The sequence below is a fragment of the Oncorhynchus nerka genome, linkage group LG13 (assembly GCF_034236695.1).
Source record: "Oncorhynchus nerka isolate Pitt River linkage group LG13, Oner_Uvic_2.0, whole genome shotgun sequence".
NCBI classification, from domain to species: Eukaryota; Metazoa; Chordata; class Actinopteri; order Salmoniformes; family Salmonidae; genus Oncorhynchus; species Oncorhynchus nerka.
Genome location: NC_088408.1, coordinates 101965575 through 101983981, shown reverse-complemented (window position 1 = coordinate 101983981; position 18407 = coordinate 101965575). Strand labels below are relative to the sequence as shown.

The 18407-nt window shown below is 44.3% G+C and overlaps 1 protein-coding gene across 2 annotated transcripts in view; it reads left to right on the top strand.

Moving 5' to 3' along the window:
* arid3c (AT rich interactive domain 3C (BRIGHT-like)) overlaps positions 1 to 18407 on the top strand; it is a 311849-nt gene that overhangs the window by 48717 nt on the left and 244725 nt on the right. Inside the window, exon 3 of one of the 2 annotated variants that reach the window (XM_065026922.1) lies at positions 7981 to 8064. The exons of the other annotated variant lie outside the window; for it this stretch is intronic. Within the exon in view, the coding sequence (XP_064882994.1) occupies positions 7981 to 8064 (84 nt within the window). The remainder of the gene's footprint in view (positions 1 to 7980; positions 8065 to 18407) is intronic. 2 annotated transcript variants of the gene reach the window in all.

The window sequence follows — 18407 nt, the reverse complement described above, 5'->3', positions numbered from 1 at the left end:
TGGTCATGCAGCACCATATTGACTGAGGGGGACATGTTGGTCATGCAGCACCATATTGACTGAGGGGGACATGTTGACTATGCAGCACCATATTGACTGAGGGGGACATGTTGGTCATGCAGCACCATATTGACTGAGGGGGACATGTTGGTTATGCAGCACCATATTGACTGAGGGGGACATGTTGGTCATGCAGCACCATATTGACTGAGGGGGACATGTTGGTCATGCAGCACCATATTGACTGAGGGGGACATGTTGGTCATGCAGCACCATATTGACTGAGGGGACAGGTTGACTATGCAGCACCATATTGACTGAGGGGGACAGGTTGGCTATGCAGCACCATATTGACTGAGGGGGACATGTTGACTATGCAGCACCATATTGACTGAGGGGGACATGCAGCACCATTGACTGAGGGGACATGTTGATGCAGCACCATATTGACTGAGGTGGACAGGTTGACTATGCAGCACCATATTGACTGAGGGGGACAGGTTACCTACACAGCACCATATTGACTGAGAGGGACAGGTTGGCTACACAGCACCATATTGACTGAGAGGGACAGGTTGGCTACACAGCACCATATTGACTGAGAGGGACAGGTTGGCTACACAGCACCATATTGACTGAGAGGGACAGGTTGGCTACACAGCACCATATTGACTGAGGGGGACAGGTTGGCTACACAGCACCATATTGACTGAGAGGGACAGGTTGACTACGCAGCACCATATTGACTGAGGGGGACATGTTGGTCATGCAGCACCATATTGACTGAGGGGGACATGTTGGTCATGCAGCACCATATTGACTGAGGGGGACATGTTGGTCATGCAGCACCATATTGACTGAGGGGGACATGTTGGTCATGCAGCACCATATTGACTGAGGGGGACATGTTGGTCATGCAGCACCATATTGACTGAGGGGGACATGTTGGTCATGCAGCACCATATTGACTGAGGGGGACATGTTGACTATGCAGCACCATATTGACTGAGGGGGACATGTTGGTCATGCAGCACCATATTGACTGAGGGGGACATGTTGGTTATGCAGCACCATATTGACTGAGGGGGACATGTTGGTCATGCAGCACCATATTGACTGAGGGGGACATGTTGGTCATGCAGCACCATATTGACTGAGGGGGACATGTTGGTCATGCAGCACCATATTGACTGAGGGGACAGGTTGACAGCACCATATTGACTGAGGGGACAGGTTGACTATGCAGCACCATATTGACTGAGGGGGACATGTTGACTATGCAGCACCATATTGACTGAGGGGGACAGGTTGACTATGCAGCACCATATTGACTGAGGGGGACATGTTGACTATGCAGCACCATATTGACTGAGGGGACAGGTTGACTATGCAGCACCATATTGACTGAGGGGGACAGGTTACCTATGCAGCACCATATTGACTGAGGGGGACAGGTTACCCATGCAGCACCATATTGACTGAGGGGGACAGGTTACCCATGCAGCACCATATTGACTGAGGGGGACATGTTGTATTATGAAAATGAAAGAAAAACCGTTGAATGAGTAGGTGTGTCCAAACGTTTGACTGTATATAAATATATTTAAAATAATATATACAAATATATATGGTGGATTTGAAATGATGATTATACACAGTGCATTCGGAAAGAATGGACTTTTTCCCACATTTTGTTACGTTACAGCCTTATTCTACAATGGATTAAAAATAAAAATGTCCCGTCTCAATCTACACACAATACCCCACAAGGACAATGTGAAAACATGTTTTTAGACATTTTTGCTATTGTAATAAAAAACAAAAAACAATAATACCTTATTTACATACAGTAAATATTCAGACCCTTTGCTGTGAGACTTGAAATTAAGCTCAGGTGCATCCTGTTTCCATTGATCATCCTTGAGATGTTTCTACAACTTGATTGGAGTCCACCTGCGGTAAATTCAATTGATTGGACATGATTTGGAAAGGCAGACATCTGTCTATATAAGGTCCCTCAGTTGACAGTGAATGTCAGAGCAAAAACCAAGCCATGAGGTCGAGAGAACTGTCCGTAAAGCTCCAAGACAGGATTGTCGAGGCACAGATCTGGGGAAGGGTACCAACACATGTCTGCAGCGTTGAAGGTCCCCAAGAACACAGTGGCCTCCATCATTCTTAAATGGAAGAAGTTTGGAACCACCAAGACTCTTCCTAGAGCTGGCCGTCTGGCCGTCTGGCCGTCGCTCCGTTCATCTTTGCCTTAATCCGTACTAGTCTCCCAGTCCCTGATAGTCACTCTGAGAGAGCTCTAGAGTTCCTCTGTGGAGATGGGAGAACCTTCCACAAAGACAACCATCTCTGCAGCACTCAACCAATCAGGCCTTTATGGTAGAGTGGCCAGACGGAAGCCACTCCTCAGTAAAAGGCACATGATAGCCTGCTTGGAGTTTGCCAAAAGGCACCTAAACTCTCAGACCATGAGAAACAAGACTCTCTGGTCTGATGAAACCAAGATTGAACTCTTTGGTCTGAATGCAAAGTGTCACGTATTGCGGGAACCTGGCACCATCCCTACGGTGAAGCATGGTGGTGGCAGCATCATGCTGTGGGGATGTTTTTAATGCAGCAGGGACTGGGAGTCTAGTCAGGATTGAGGGAAAGATGAACGGAGAAAAGTACAGAGAGATCCTTGATGAAAACCTGCTCCAGAGCACTCAGGACCTCAGACTGGAGTGAATGTTCACCTTCCAACAGGACAACGACCCTAAGCACACAGCCAAGGCAACACAGGAGTGGCATCGGGACAAGTCTCTGAATGTCCTTGAGTGGCCCAGCCAGAGCCCGGACTTGAACCCGATCGAACATCCCTGGAGAGATCTGAAAATAGCTGTGCAGCGACGCTCCATCCAACCTGACAGAGCTTGACAGGATCTGCTGAGAAGAATGAAGAAACTCCCCAAATACAGGTGTGCCAAGCTGGTAGCGCCATACCCAAGAAGACTTGAGGCTGTAATCACTGTCAAAGGTGCTTCAACAAAGTACTGAGTAAAGGGTCAGGATACTTATGTAAATATGATATTTCTGTTATTACATTTTTTTTCTTTTTTTAAAATTGAACCTGTTTTTGCTTTGTGTGTAGATTGAGTGTGTGCGCACTTCGTTTGGTGAGGTTAAACCTGTGTGCTACCTTTACTATGTGAATAGATATATTATCTCATTGACAATATTGTCTTATTTTCGTAATAATGGTATCTAATAATATTATCTTATAATCTTATTATATCGTGTTTTATTGATGCTCCTATCTGTCTGTCTGACTAGCAACACTGGTGTGGGGTGGAGGAGGGATTGTTGGATGGATGGATAAGGAGAGAGAGAGCCAACAAGAGAGAAAGACAAAAAAAGGAAGGAAGATACAACAGTCCATATATAGCCTGGGAGAGAGTGGTGGAAAGTGAGAGAGAGGGACAAAGGTTTATACAGATAAGAGGAGAGAAAGAAAGAGACAGGGAGAGGGAGAGAACAACAGAGCTAGTTAGGGGAAGAACAACTTGAACAGAGGAACAATTTGTTTGCATCCCGATGCAAATAATGAGCTTAGGATGGTCTCTCTCTTCCTGTCATCTGATATCACTCCTCCTTCCTAATGGTCTCTCTCTTCCTGTCATCTGTCTGTTATCACTCCTCCTTCCTGATGGTCTCTCTCTTCCTGTCATCTGTCTGTTATCACTCCTCCTTCCTGATGGTCTCTCTCTTCCTGTCATCTGTCTGTTATCACTCCACCTTCCTAATGGTCTCTCACTTCCTGTCATCTGTCTGTTATCACTCCTCCTTCCTGATGTTCTCTCACTTCCTGTCATCTGATATCACTCCTCCTTCCTGATGGTCTCTCTCTTCCTGTCATCTGTCTGTTATCATTCCTCCTTCCTGATGTTCTCTCACTTCCTGTCATCTGATATCACTCCTCCTTCCTAATGGTCTCTCACTTCCTGTCATCTGTCTGTTATCACTCCTCCTTCCTGATGATCTCTCTCTTCCTGTCATCTGATATCACTCCTCCTTCCTGATGGTCTCTCTCTTCCTGTCATCTGATATCACTCCTCCTTCCTGATGGTCTCTCTCTTCCTGTCATCTGATATCACTCCTCCTTCCTGATGGTCTCTCACTTCCTGTCATCTGATATCACTCCTCCTTCCTGATGGTCTCTCACTTCCTGTCATCTGTTATCACTCCTTCTTCCTGATGGTCTCTCTCTTCCTGTCATCTGATATCACTCCTCCTTCCTGATGGTCTCTCTCTTCCTGTCATCTGATATCACTCCTCCTTCCTGATGGTCTCTCTCTTCCTGTCATCTGATATCACTCCTCCTTCCTGATGGTCTCTCACTTCCTGTCATCTGATATCACTCCTCCTTCCTGATGGTCTCTCTCTTCCTGTCATCTGATATCACTCCTCCTGCCTAATGGTCTCTCACTTCCTGTCATCTGATATCACTCCTCCTTCCTGATGGTCTCTCTCTTCCTGTCATCTGATATCACTCCTCCTTCCTGATGGTCTCTCTCTTCCTGTCATCTGATATCACTCCTCCTTCCTGATGGTCTCTCTCTTCCTGTCATCTGATATCACTCCTCCTTCCTGATGGTCTCTCTCTTCCTGTCATCTGATATCACTCCTCCTTCCTGATGGTCTCTCACTGCCTGTCATCTGATATCACTCCTCCTTCCTGATGGTCTCTCTCTTCCTGTCATCTGTTATCACTCCTCCTTCCTAATGGTCTCTCACTTCCTGTCATCTGTCTGTTATCACTCCTCCTTCCTGATGTTCTCTCACTTCCTGTCATCTGATATCACTCCTCCTTCCTGATGGTCTCTCACTTCCTGTCATCTGATATCACTCCTCCTTCCTGATGGTCTCTCACTTCCTGTCATCTGTTATCACTCCTCCTTCCTGATGGTCTCTCACTTCCTGTCAACTGTCTGTTATCACTCCTCCTTCCTGATGGTCTCTCACTTCCTGTCATTTGTCTGTTATCACTCCTCCTTCCTGATGGTCTCTCACTTCCTGTCATCTGTTATCACTCCTCCTTCCTGATGTTCTCTCACTTCCTGTCATCTGATATCACTCCTCCTTCCTGATGGTCTCTCTCTTCCTGTCATCTGTCTGTTATCAACCCTCGGTCCCTTCCTCATACTGGGACAACTAACATCATCCACTTTGCATGGTTTTGCATAAACCAGCCCAATACTACTCTCTTTACATATATTTAGCATCTCAATCCCCCTCTCTTGGGACATGTATAGTGTGTATTGCAAATTACATATTTTATTGTCTTTAGAATGACAGACTTTGTTGAAAAGACAATGTCATCATAGTAAAATTATGATTTTGTTTTTGTTGATGTGTATGTTTAAATGATTTGACCTTGCCTAGACTAGACTACATTTAGTTTCTATCTAGTCTAGACATTTTTACATGCTATTTAAATGTCTCCTTCCCTTTCATTTTAAAAGAGGGGCGTTGTGTGTTTATCTAGTCCACGGTTTCATTGTTGTTCAGGTTGTGGTCAGGTTGTTGTCAGGTTGTGGTCAGTGTTTGTCAGGTTGTTGTCAGTATGTGGTCAGGTTGTGGTCAGGTTGTTGTCAGTATGTGGTCAGGTTGTGGTCAGGTTGTTGTCAGGTTGTGGTCAGGTTGTGGTCAGTGTTTGTCAGGTTGTTGTCAGGTTGTGGTCAGTGTTTGTCAGGTTGTTGTCAGTATGTTGTCAGGTTGTGGTCAGGTTGTTGTTAGGTTGTGGTCAGGTTGTTGTCAGGTTGTTGTCAGGTTGTGGTCAGGTTGTTGTCAGGTTGTTTTCAGGTTGTGGCCAGGTTGTTGTCAGGTTGTGGTCAGGTTGTTGTCAGGTTGTGGTCAGGTTGTTGTCAGGTTGTTGTCAGGTTGTGGTCAGGTTGTTGTCAGTATGTGGTCAGGTTGTGGTCAGGTTGTTGTCAGGTTGTTGTCAGTATGTGGTCAGGTTGTTGTCAGGTTGTTGTCAGTGTGTGATCAGGTTGTGGTCAGGTTGTTGTCAGTGTGTGGTCAGGTTGTGGTCAGGTTGTTGTCAGTGTGTGGTCAGGTTGTTGTCAGTATGTGTCAGGTTGTGGTCAGGTTGTTGTCAGTATGTGGTCAGGTTGTTGTCAGGTTGTTGTCAGTATGTGGTCAGGTTGTTGTCAGTATGTGGTCAGGTTGTGGTCAGGATGTTGTCAGGTTGTTGTCAGGTTGTTGTTCAGGTTGTTGTCAGGTTGTTGTCAGGTTGTGGTCAGTGTTTGTCAGGTTGTTGTCAGTATGTGGTCAGGTTGTGGTCAGGTTGTTGTCAGGTTGTTTTCAGGTTGTGGCCAGGTTGTTGTCAGGTTGTGGTCAGGTTGTTGTTAGGTTGTGGTCAGGTTGTTGTCAGGTTGTTGTCAGGTTGTGGTCAGGTTGTTGTCAGGTTGTGGCCAGGTTGTTGTCAGGTTGTGGTCAGGTTGTTGTCAGGTTGTGGTCAGGTTGTTGTCAGGTTGTTGTCAGGTTGTGGTCAGGTTGTTGTCAGTATGTGGTCAGGTTGTGGTCAGGTTGTTGTCAGGTTGTTGTCAGTATGTGGTCAGGTTGTTGTCAGGTTGTTGTCAGTGTGTGATCAGGTTGTGGTCAGGTTGTTGTCAGTGTGTGGTCAGGTTGTGGTCAGGTTGTTGTCAGTGTGTGGTCAGGTTGTTGTCAGTATGTGTCAGGTTGTGGTCAGGTTGTTGTCAGTATGTGGTCAGGTTGTTGTCAGGTTGTTGTCAGTGTGTGATCAGGTTGTGGTCAGGTTGTTGTCAGTGTGTGTTCAGGTTGTGGTCAGGATGTTGTCAGGTTGTTGTCAGGTTGTTGTTCAGGTTGTTGTCAGGTTGTTGTCAGGTTGTGGTCAGGTTGTGGTCAGGTTGTTGTCAGGTTGTTGTCAGTATGTGGTCAGGTTGTTGTCAGGTTGTTGTCAGTGTGTGGTCAGGTTGTGGTCAGGTTGTGGTCAGGTTGTGGTCAGGTTGTTGTCAGTATGTGGTCAGGTTGTTGTCAGTGTTTGTCAGGTTGTGGTCAGGTTGTTGTCAGTATGTGGTCAGGTTGTGGTCAGGTTGTTGTCAGGTTGTTGTCAGTATGTGGTAAGTATGTGGTCAGGTTGTGGTCAGGTCGTTGTCAGTATGTGGTCAGGTTGTTGTCAGTATGTGGTCAGGTTGTTGTCAGTGTTTGTCAGGTTGTGGTCAGGTTGTTGTCAGTATGTGGTCAGGTTGTGGTCAGGTTGTTGTCAGGTTGTTGTCAGTATGTGGTCAGGTTGTTGTCAGTATGTGGTCAGGTTGTTGTCAGGTTGTTGTCAGTATGTGGTCAGGTTGTTGTCAGTATGTGGTCAGGTTGTTGTCAGTATGTGGTCAGGTTGTGGTCAGGTTGTTGTCAGTATGTGGTCAGGTTGTTGTCAGTATGTTGTCAGGTTGTTGTCAGGTGGTTGTCAGTATGTGGTCAGGTTGTTGTCAGGTTGTTGTCAGTATGTTGTCAGGTTGTGGTCAGGTTGTTGTCAGTATGTTGTCAGTATGTGGTCAGGTTGTTGTCAGTATGTGGTCAGTATGTGGTCAGGTTGTTGTCAGTATGTTGTCAGTATGTGGTCAGGTTGTTGTCAGGTTGTGGTCAGGTTGTTGTCAGTATGTGGACAGGTTGTTGTCAGTATGTGGTCAGGTTGTTGTCAGTATGTGGTCAGGATGTGCTCAGGTTGTTGTCAGTATGTGGTCAGGATGTGCTCAGGTTGTTGTCAGTATGTGGTCAGGTTGTTGTCAGTATGTGGTCAGGATGTGCTCAGGTTGTTGTCAGTATGTGGTCAGGATGTGGTCAGGTTGTTGTCAGTATGTGGTCAGGTTGCGTGTCAGGATGTGGTCAGGATGTGCTCAGGTTGCGTGTCTTCCTTTCCTTCCTGTCCACTGAAGAGATGATCATCTGTTTTGTCCTTTAAAATGTGTTCAGTCAGGACAAGGCAGTGCACCAGAGAGGAAGCTGGGAAATTCAAGTGTCGGTATCGGTGGCGGCTCCTCGTCTCTGATTCAGGAGGTCAGTAACCCCGCCCCTACTTTCCCCGCCCCCTTACTCGCCTTGCGATGCCCCCCACCCACTTAACCCCGCTTCCCCCCCCCCTCCACCTTAACCACCAACCAACCAACCAATTGGCTCTTAGATGCCTGCCGTAGTGCCCACCCCCTGAGGCAGTGAGTGACAGGGAGCATTGGGTTAACTAACAAAAGCTGACCAGCTATGTTTCACTCTCCCCTCTCCTCTCCTCTCCTCTCCTCTCCTCTCCTCTCCTCTCCTCTCCTCTCCTCTCCTCTCCTCTCCTCTCCTCTCCTCTCCTCTCCTCTCCTCTCCTCCTCCTCTCCCTCTCCTCTCCTCTCCTCTCCTCTCCGTCCCTCCCTTCTCTGTGAAAGACAACACCCTCTTTGGCAGATAGAGAGGTGTGAGGTAACACTCAGCCATCAATCCAATAATGGATCAACTATTCGAAGTGGAGTTTGGCTGTGGTGTCATGTTCTACGTATAGAAAACATAAGGAAACTGGAGCTACTGCTTTTGGGATGTGACTTTATAATGACTGTTTATCCTTTACCTATAGGATAAATATATCATCACTATAGGATAGATACAGGATAGCTATAGGACAGATGTTTTTAACCTTTATTTAACTAGGCAAGTCAGTTTTAAGAACAAATTCTTATTTTCAATGACGGCCCAGGAACAGTGGGTTAACTGCCTTGTTCAGGGGCAGTACGACAGACTACCTTGTCAGCTCGGGGATTCGAACTTGTAACCTTTCGGTTACTAGTCCATCACTCTAACGACTAGGCTACCCTGCCGGATAGATAGATATATAGGATATATAGGATAGATATAGGACAGATACAGGGGAGATATAGGATAGATATAGGATAGATATAGGATAGATACAGGATAGATATAGGATAGATACAGGATAGATATAGGATAGATACAGGATAGATACAGGATAGATACAGGATAGATATAGGATCGATATAGGATAGATATAGGACAGATACAGGAGAGATATAAGATAGATATAGGATAGATACAGGAGAGATATAGGATAGATACAGGATAGATACAGGATAGATACAGGATAGATATAGGATAGATACAGGATAGATACAGGATAGATACAGGATAGATATAGGATAGATATAGGATAGATTCAGGAGAGATATAGGATAGATATAGGATAGATACAGGATAGATACAGAATAGATATAGGATAGATATAGGATAGATATAGGATAGATACAGGAGAGATATAGGATAGATATAGGATAGATACAGGATAGATATAGGATAGATACAGGAGAGATATAGGATAGAATTTAAAATTTTTTTTTTATTTCACCTTTATTTAACCAGGTAAGCAAGTTGAGAACAAGTTCTCATTTACAATTGCGACCTGGCCAAGATAAAGCAAAGCAGTTCGACACATACAACGACACAGAGTTACACATGGAGTAAAACAAACATACAGTCAATAATACAGTAAAAAAAACAAGTCTATATACAATGTGAGCAAATTAGGTGAGAAGGGAGGTAAAGGCAAAAAAGGCCATGGTGGCAAAGTAAATACAATATAGCAAGTAAAACACTGGAATGGTAGTATTGCAATGGAAGAATGTGCAAAGTAGAAATAAAAATAATGGGGTGCAAAGGAGCAAAATAAATAAATAAATTAAATACAGTTGGGAAAGAGGTAGTTGTTTGGGCTAAATTATAGGTGGGCTATGTACAGGTGCAGTAATCTGTAAGATGCTCTGACAGTTGGTGCTTAAAGCTAGTGAGGGAGATAAGTGTTTCCAATTTAAGAGATTTTTGTAGTTCGTTCCAGTCATTGGCAGCAGAGAACTGGAAGGAGAGGCGGCCAAAGAAAGAATTGGTTTTGGGGGTGACTAGAGAGATATACCTGCTGGAGCGTGTGCTACAGGTGGGAGATGCTGTGGTGACCAGCGAGCTGAGATAAGGGGGGACTTTACCTAGCAGGGTCTTGTAGATGACATGGAGCCAGTGGGTTTGGCGACGAGTATGAAGCGAGGGCCAGCCAACGAGAGCGTACAGGTCGCAATGGTGGGTAGTATATGGGGCTTTGGTGACAAAACGGATAGCACTGTGATAGACTGCATCCAATTTGTTGAGTAGGGTATTGGAGGCTATTTTGTAAATGACATCGCCAAAGTCGAGGATTGGTAGGATGGTCAATTTTACAAGGGTATGTTTGGCAGCATGAGTGAAGGATGCTTTGTTGCGAAATAGGAAGCCAATTCTAGATTTAACTTTGGATTGGAGATGTTTGATATGGGTCTGGAAGGAGAGTTTACAGTCTAACCAGACACCTAAGTATTTGTAGTTGTCCACGTATTCTAAGTCAGAGCCGTCCAGAGTAGTGATGTTGGACAGGCGGGTAGGTGCAGGTAGCGATCGGTTGAAGAGCATGCATTTAGTTTTACTTGTATTTAAGAGCAATTGGAGGCCACGGAAGGAGAGTTGTATGGCATTGAAGCTTGCCTGGAGGGTTGTTAACACAGTGTCCAAAGAAGGGCCGGAAGTATACAGAATGGTGTCGTCTGCGTAGAGGTGGATCAGAGACTCACCAGCAGCAAGAGCGACCTCATTGATGTATACAGAGAAGAGAGTCGGTCCAAGAATTGAACCCTGTGGCACCCCCATAGAGACTGCCAGAGGTCCGGACAGCAGACCCTCCGATTTGACACACTGAACTCTATCAGAGAAGTAGTTGGTGAACCAGGCGAGGCAATCATTTGAGAAACCAAGGCTGTCGAGTCTGCCGATGAGGATGTGGTGGTTGACAGAGTCGAAAGCCTTGGCCAGATCAATGAATACGGCTGCACAGTAATGTTTCTTATCGATGGCGGTTAAGATATCGTTTAGGACCTTGAGCGTGGCTGAGGTGCACCCATGACCAGCTCTGAAACCAGATTGCATAGCAGAGAAGGTATGGTGAGATTCGAAATGGTCGGTAATCTGTTTGTTGACTTGGCTTTCGAAGACCTTAGAAAGGCATGGTAGGATAGATATAGGTCTGTAGCAGTTTGGGTCAAGAGTGTCCCCCCCTTTGAAGAGGGGGATGACCGCAGCTGCTTTCCAATCTTTGGGAATCTCAGATGACACGAAAGAGAGGTTGAACAGGCTAGTAATAGGGGTGGCAACAATTTCGGCAGATAATTTTAGAAAGAAAGGGTCCAGATTGTCTAGCCCGGCTGATTTGTAGGGGTCCAGATTTTTCAGCTCTTTCAGATACAGATATAGGATAGATACAGGATAGATACAGGATAGATACAGGATAGATATAGGATAGATACAGGATAGATACAGGATAGATATAGGATAGATACAGGAGAGATATAGGATAGATATAGGATAGATACAGGATAGATATAGGACAGATACAGGAGAGGTCAGGGTGCGTGTCTTCCTTTCCTTCCTGTCCACTGAAGTGATGATCATGACTATTTAATGCCTGACAACACAGTCACACCATGGCTACTTAATGCCTGACAACACAGTCACACCATGGCTACTTAATGCCTGACAACACAGTCACTCTATGGCTATTTAATGCCTGACAACACAGTCACACCATGGCTACTTAATGCCTGACAACACAGTCACTCTATGGCTATTTAATGCCTGACAACACAGTCACACCATGGCTACTTAATGCCTGACAACACAGTCACTCTATGGCTATTTAATGCCTGACAACACAGTCACACCATGGCTACTTAATGCCTGACAACACAGTCACTCTATGGCTATTTAATGCCTGACAACACAGTCACACCATGGCTATTTAATGCCTGACAACACAGTCACTCTATGGCTATTTAATGCCTGACAACACAGTCACACCATGGCTACTTAATGCCTGACAACACAGTCACTCTATGGCTATTTAATGCCTGACAACACAGTCACACCATGGCTACTTAATGCCTGACAACACAGTCACACCATGGCTATTTAATGCTTGACAACACAGTCACACCATGGCTATTTAATGCCTGACAACACAGTCACACCATGGCTACTTAATGCCTGACAACACAGTCACTCTATGGCTATTTAATGCCTGACAACACAGTCACACCATGGCTACTTAATGCCTGACAACACAGTCACACCATGGCTATTTAATGCCTGACAACAGGGGAGACATTTATTGTTGTCATTTTATGATGTAAGTATGTTTTGAGTAAGTATGATTGTCTTGGAGAGGGAGAAAGGTTGAGATGAGGGAGAGGTAGCCAGAAGTATAGGATATTAGTCAGGATAATAACACAGTAGCTTCTAGTGAAATGTGGGATTTATTATAACGAATTCCTTCCCAAACACATCAATTAAACTATACATACCGATATACACATCACTTTATTTAATTTATTTCACCTTTATTTAACCAGGTAGGCCAGTTGAGAACACCTTTATTTAACCAGCTAGGCCAGTTGAGAACACCTTTATTTAACCAGGTAGGTCAGTTGAGAACACCTTTATTTAACCAGGTAGGCCAGTTGAGAACAAGTTCATATTTACAACTGCGACCTGGCCAAGATAAAGCAAAGCAGTGCGAGAAAAACAACAACACAGAGTTACACATGGGATAAACAAACGTACAGTCAATAACACAATAGGAAAATCTATACACAGTGAGTGCAAATGGAGTAAGGAGGTAAGGCAATAAATAGGCCATAGTAGCGAAGTAATTACAATTTAGCAAATTAACACTGGAGTGATATATGTGCAGATGAGGACGTGCAAGTAGAAATACTGGTGTGCAAAAGAGCAGGAAACCAAAAACAAAATATGGGGATGAGGTAGGTAGTTGGTTGGATGGACTATTTACAGATGGGCTGTGTACAGCTGCAGCGGTTGGTAAGCTGGTCTGACAGCTGACGCTTAAAGTTAGTGAGGGAGATATAAGTCTCCAACTTCAGTGATTTTTAAAAATTCGTTCCAGTCATTGGCAGCAGAGAACTGGAATGAAAGGTAGCCAGAGAGGAATTGGCTATGGGGATGACCAGTGAAATATACCTACTGGAGCGCGTGCTACGGGTGGGTGTTGTTATGGTGACCAGTGAGCTGAGATAAGGCAGGGCTTTACCTAGCAAAGACTTATAGATGACCTGGAGCCAATGGGTCAGGCAACGAATATGTAGCGAGGATCAGCCAACGAGAGCATACAGGTCACAGTGGTGGGTAGTATATGGGGCTTTGGTGACAAAACGGATGGCACTGTGATAGACTGCATCCAATTTGTTGAGTAGAGTGCCCACTCTTCCCTTAATATAAAACCTAATGGAATGCCCACTCTGACCTTAATACAACACCTAATGGAATGCCCACTCTTCCCTTAATACAACACCTAATGGAATGCCCACTCTTCCCTTAATATGACACCTAATGGAGAACACACTCTGACCTTAATACAACACCTAATGGAGAACCCACTCTGACCTTAATACAACACCTAATGGAATGCCCATTCTGACCTTAATACAACACCTAATGGAATGCCCACTCTTCCCTTAATATAACACCTAATGGAATGCCCACTCTTCCCTTAATATAACACCTAATGGAATGCCCACTCTGACCTTAATACAACACCTAATGGAATGCTCCACTCTGACCTTAATATAACACCTAATGGAATGCCCACTCTTCCCTTAATATAACACCTAATGGAATGCCCACTCTTCCCTTAATACAACACCTAATGGAATGCCCACTCTTCCCTTAATATAACACCTAATGGAATGCCCACTCTTCCCTTAATATAACACCTAATGGAATGCCCACTCTGACCTTAATACAACACCTAATGGAATGCCCACTCTTCCCTTAATATAACACCTAATGGAATGCCCACTCTTCCCTTAATATAACACCTAATGGAATGCCCACTCTTCCCTTAATATAAAACCTAATGGAATGCCCACTCTGACCTTAATATAAAACCTAATGGAATGCCCACTCTGACCTTAATACAACACCTAATGGAATGCCCACTCTTCCCTTAATACAACACCTAATGGAATGCCCATTCTGACCTTCTCACAACACCTAATGGAATGCCCACTCTTCCCTTAATACAACACCTAATGGAATGCCCACTCTTCCCTTAATACAACACCTAATGGAATGCCCACTCTGACCTTAATACAACACCTAATGGAATGCCCACTCTGACCTTAATACAACACCTAATGGAATGCCCACTCTGACCTTCATACAACACCTAATGGAATGCCCACTCTGACCTTAATACAACACCTAATGGAATGCCCACTCTGACCTTAATACAACACCTAATGGAATGCCCACTCTGACCTTCATACAACACCTAATGGAATGCCCACTCTGACCTTCATACAACACCTAATGGAATGCTCACTCTGACCTTCATACAACAGTGGCGTGAAAAGCTATCGCCTTTTTCATTCACTTAGAATGCGGTGGTCGAAAAAATAGTCCTTTGATTATTGTGTGAAGAAAGTAGGATTGCCTCATTGTATTTATTGAGTCCTGGAACCTGATCTTTTTCCCAGGCAGTGACAGACCCTTTTATTTTTCCACTGCATTCCACTCTCGAGGTCATTGGCCATTGAAATGTCCTTTAAACAACAGAATTTAACAGAGAGGAAAACAACGTTTTCCTTTTTTTTTCTTCCCATAAATGTCTTTGATGGTCTCTTGTCCTTTCCTCAGACATTCTTTCGTGAAAATGACCATGGGGTCTTTTGTTTTCCCCCCGAAGTGGTACTGGCGCTCGCTGCCTTCATCCGAGGCCGAGTTATTTCCTATTTCCTGTGTCATTTAGTTTGATTCCGTTGGATAGCAGACAGTCCATCCTTGTGTCCACCTTTAACCTGTAGAAGAAGACGAATAGAATAAGAGATTATGCATCAATGTGTATTTTTTTTATGAATGAAAATCTCCTACTGGAAATTCTGAGCTAATTGACAGAGGGAAATAGCTTGTCTTTAGCAAGCGAGGGGGTTCCCACGGTTTGCTGATGAACACCTCAGCGAAAGGTGTGAACTGAAAGAGAAAAGGCGATAGGGAGACGACACACCAGTTGATTAATGCCGTTAAAGCCATATCCATATTAACTGTAATAAAGAGGAATCCTCCCCCCAAAGCCTGGGCCTCAGCTGCTCTATCGCCAGGATCAGGGGAAAAAATCAGTAAATTCAGATTCAAAGTGTAGTTAGAATCAATACAAAACCTGATATAGTTCCTAAAACACGCTATATAGATCCTCTGGTATTTAGAAGGAAACAGTTGGACTTCCTTTCTTTGTTTTCCCTGCTCAGATAGCACGGAGGAATAACATGGCACAAACGAAGGAAGGTTATAACTTATTCTAGGGCGTAATTTATGGGGGCGGGGGGCTTAGTCCCCCCCCCATTTCTATTTGGCCTCAATGGTATGAGTGCGAAGAATGAAGATGAAACCTCTTATTGTAAATGATAATACATTCTGATCAATTTACTCCAGATACAACACAAACACATTTGACACCCCCCACCCCCACCCTCCACCCCCACCCTCTTACATCAGTTGGAAATTCTGGTGTCTCTTTATAAAATAATGATATGACTGAGTAAGACCTAGTGGCTAGGACTCCTCTATAGCCAATCATTATTTACTGGCCCACTATAAGGCGGTAGGCATCTCCATCAGCCCGTGGATATAATCCCATTCTCCCCGAATACGGCCTAATGACGTAAAAATAGAATTCTGACAAGGTAATGGGTATTTATTTTTTTCTTGAACAATTTCATTCACAGCCCATCAACGCTCCTTCCTGACAAATGTCCGGTCGGCCGCGTAGTAAGAGCCACGCTCGCTGGGAGGAGAAGATAGAGGATTATTGAAGCGGCTTCACATGGAGGATGATAGATCAATATTAACCCCTTTGGAAGAAAAAAAAGAAAAGACAAGAGGCCAATGGAGGCTATATAATTCTGGAGGGAAGGAGGGAGTTAAAGCACTTAAAAGAGTGGTCAACAGTGGACTTGTTTTTGGCGTCAAGAAGACCCATGTGGCCCAGGGAGGGGGTTAGACTCGGCCCAGGGAGGGGGTTAGACTCGGCCCAGGGAGGGGTTTAGACTCGGCACAGGGAGGGGGTTAGACTCGGCCCAGGGAGGGGGTTAGACTCGTCCCAGGGGTTGGCTGAAGCAAGGTCTCTGGAGGGGGTGATCTCTCTCTCTCTCTCTCTCTCTCTCTCTAACTAATAAACATTTATAACAGATAATTAAGAGGAAATTAGGCTCCACATGACCCTCTATGAAAACCTATTCCCACTGCCGTGGTGGTTCGGGATTTAAATTCCTGATTGAGTAGAACCACTAATTAATACTTCACACAAATTCCTGGAGTAAATTAATAAAGATTGACAATCTTTCTTAAATCTAGAATCCTAAATTGCTACGTCCATTTTATTATTTAATGGTATCTATGGTAACCATAGATTATTTTGTTTTTGGAAAAATATCATTTTATAAATTCCTTACGAGCTTCAGTTCAAATGGCCTACATGTATTGGAGTAGAGCCTACATGTAGTGGAGTGTAGCCTACATGTAGTGGAGTGTAGCCTACATGTATTGGAGTAGAGCCTACATGTATTGGAGTGTTAGCCTACATGTATTGGAGTGTTAGCCTACATGTAGTGGAGTGTAGCCTACATGTATTGGAGTAGAGCCTACATGTATTGGAGTGTTAGCCTACATGTAGTGGAGTGTTAGCCTACATGTAGTGGAGTGTTAGCCTACATGTAGTGGAGTGTAGCCTACATGTATTGGAGTGTTAGCCTACATGTAGTGGAGTGTTAGCCTACATGTATACATGTAGCCTACTCCATGAGAACCCAAGATATAAACTTGTTTTACTAAACAAAGCCTTAATTAAAACATGGTTTAAACGGGTCAGTCCTTGCATCAAAATGACCTATGAATTATGATATTGGTAATAAAAATTCCAGTTCAGCTTTTTGCCAAAACCTGGTGCCGGGTGTCCACTTTGTTAACGTTCAAATTAAGAATTCTAGTTTTAAATGCCAGTTTTATAATCCATACAAAACCATGTCTGTGTCTTAAAGAATGTAGCCTTGGTCTGGTCTGTAAGGGGATCCTCTTTTATCAGCTGAGGAATCAGTGCTGTGAAATCTAACAGGAGCTTGCTGACACTCTGTTTCTATTTGGGACTGACCCACATCCAGCAGCATCATGGCTGTGTGGTAGAGCTCTGCTTACTGCTCTGCTAAATGTTTCTGGACTGCGTCCCAAAACTGCACCCCGTTCCCTATATAGTGCATTACTTTTGAACAGAGCCTTATGTGCTCTGGACAAGTGCCATTTGGAATGCAACTTCTGGATTCCTCAGTTGGTCAGAGATCACTAAGGGGATCACAGAGTTAAAACAACAGATTAGTGAGGGAGCGCACGAGGCAGGGAAGCTAGGGTACATGTAGGAAAACACTCCAGTACATGGAGGCTCTACTCCAATACATGGAGGCTAACACTCCAATACATGTAGGCTCTACTCCAATACATGTAGGCTAACACTCCAATACATGTAGGCTACACTCCAATACATGTAGGCTAACACTCCAATACATGTAGGCTCTACTCCAATACATGTAGGCTCTACTCCAATACATGTAGGCTAACACTCCAATACATGTAGGCTCTACTCTAATACATGTAGGCTAACACTCCAATACATGTAGGCTCTACTCCAATACATGTAGGCTGAAACTCCAATACATGTAGGCTAACACTCCAATACATGTAGGCTAACACTCCACTACATGTAGGCTAAAACTCCAATACATGTAGGCTAACACTCCAATACATGTAGGCTAAAACTCCAATACATGTAGGCTAACACTCCACTACATGTAGGCTAAAACTCCAATACATGTAGGCTAACACTCCAATACATGTAGGCTCTACTCCAATACATGTAGGCTCTACTCCAATACATGTAGGCTAACACTCCAATACATGTAGGCTAACACTACAATACATGTAGGCTCTACTCCAATACATGTAGGCTAACACTCCAATACATGTAGGCTAACACTCCAATACATGTAGGCTCTACTCCAATACATGTAGGCTCTACTCCAATACATGTAGGCTAACACTCCAATACATGTAGGCTAACACTCCAATACATGTAGGCTAACACTCTAATACATGTAGGCTAACACTCCAATACATGTAGGCTCTACTCCAATACATGTAGGCTCTACTCCAATACATGTAGGCTCTACTCCAATACATGTAGGCTAACACTACAATACATGTAGGCTGAAACTACA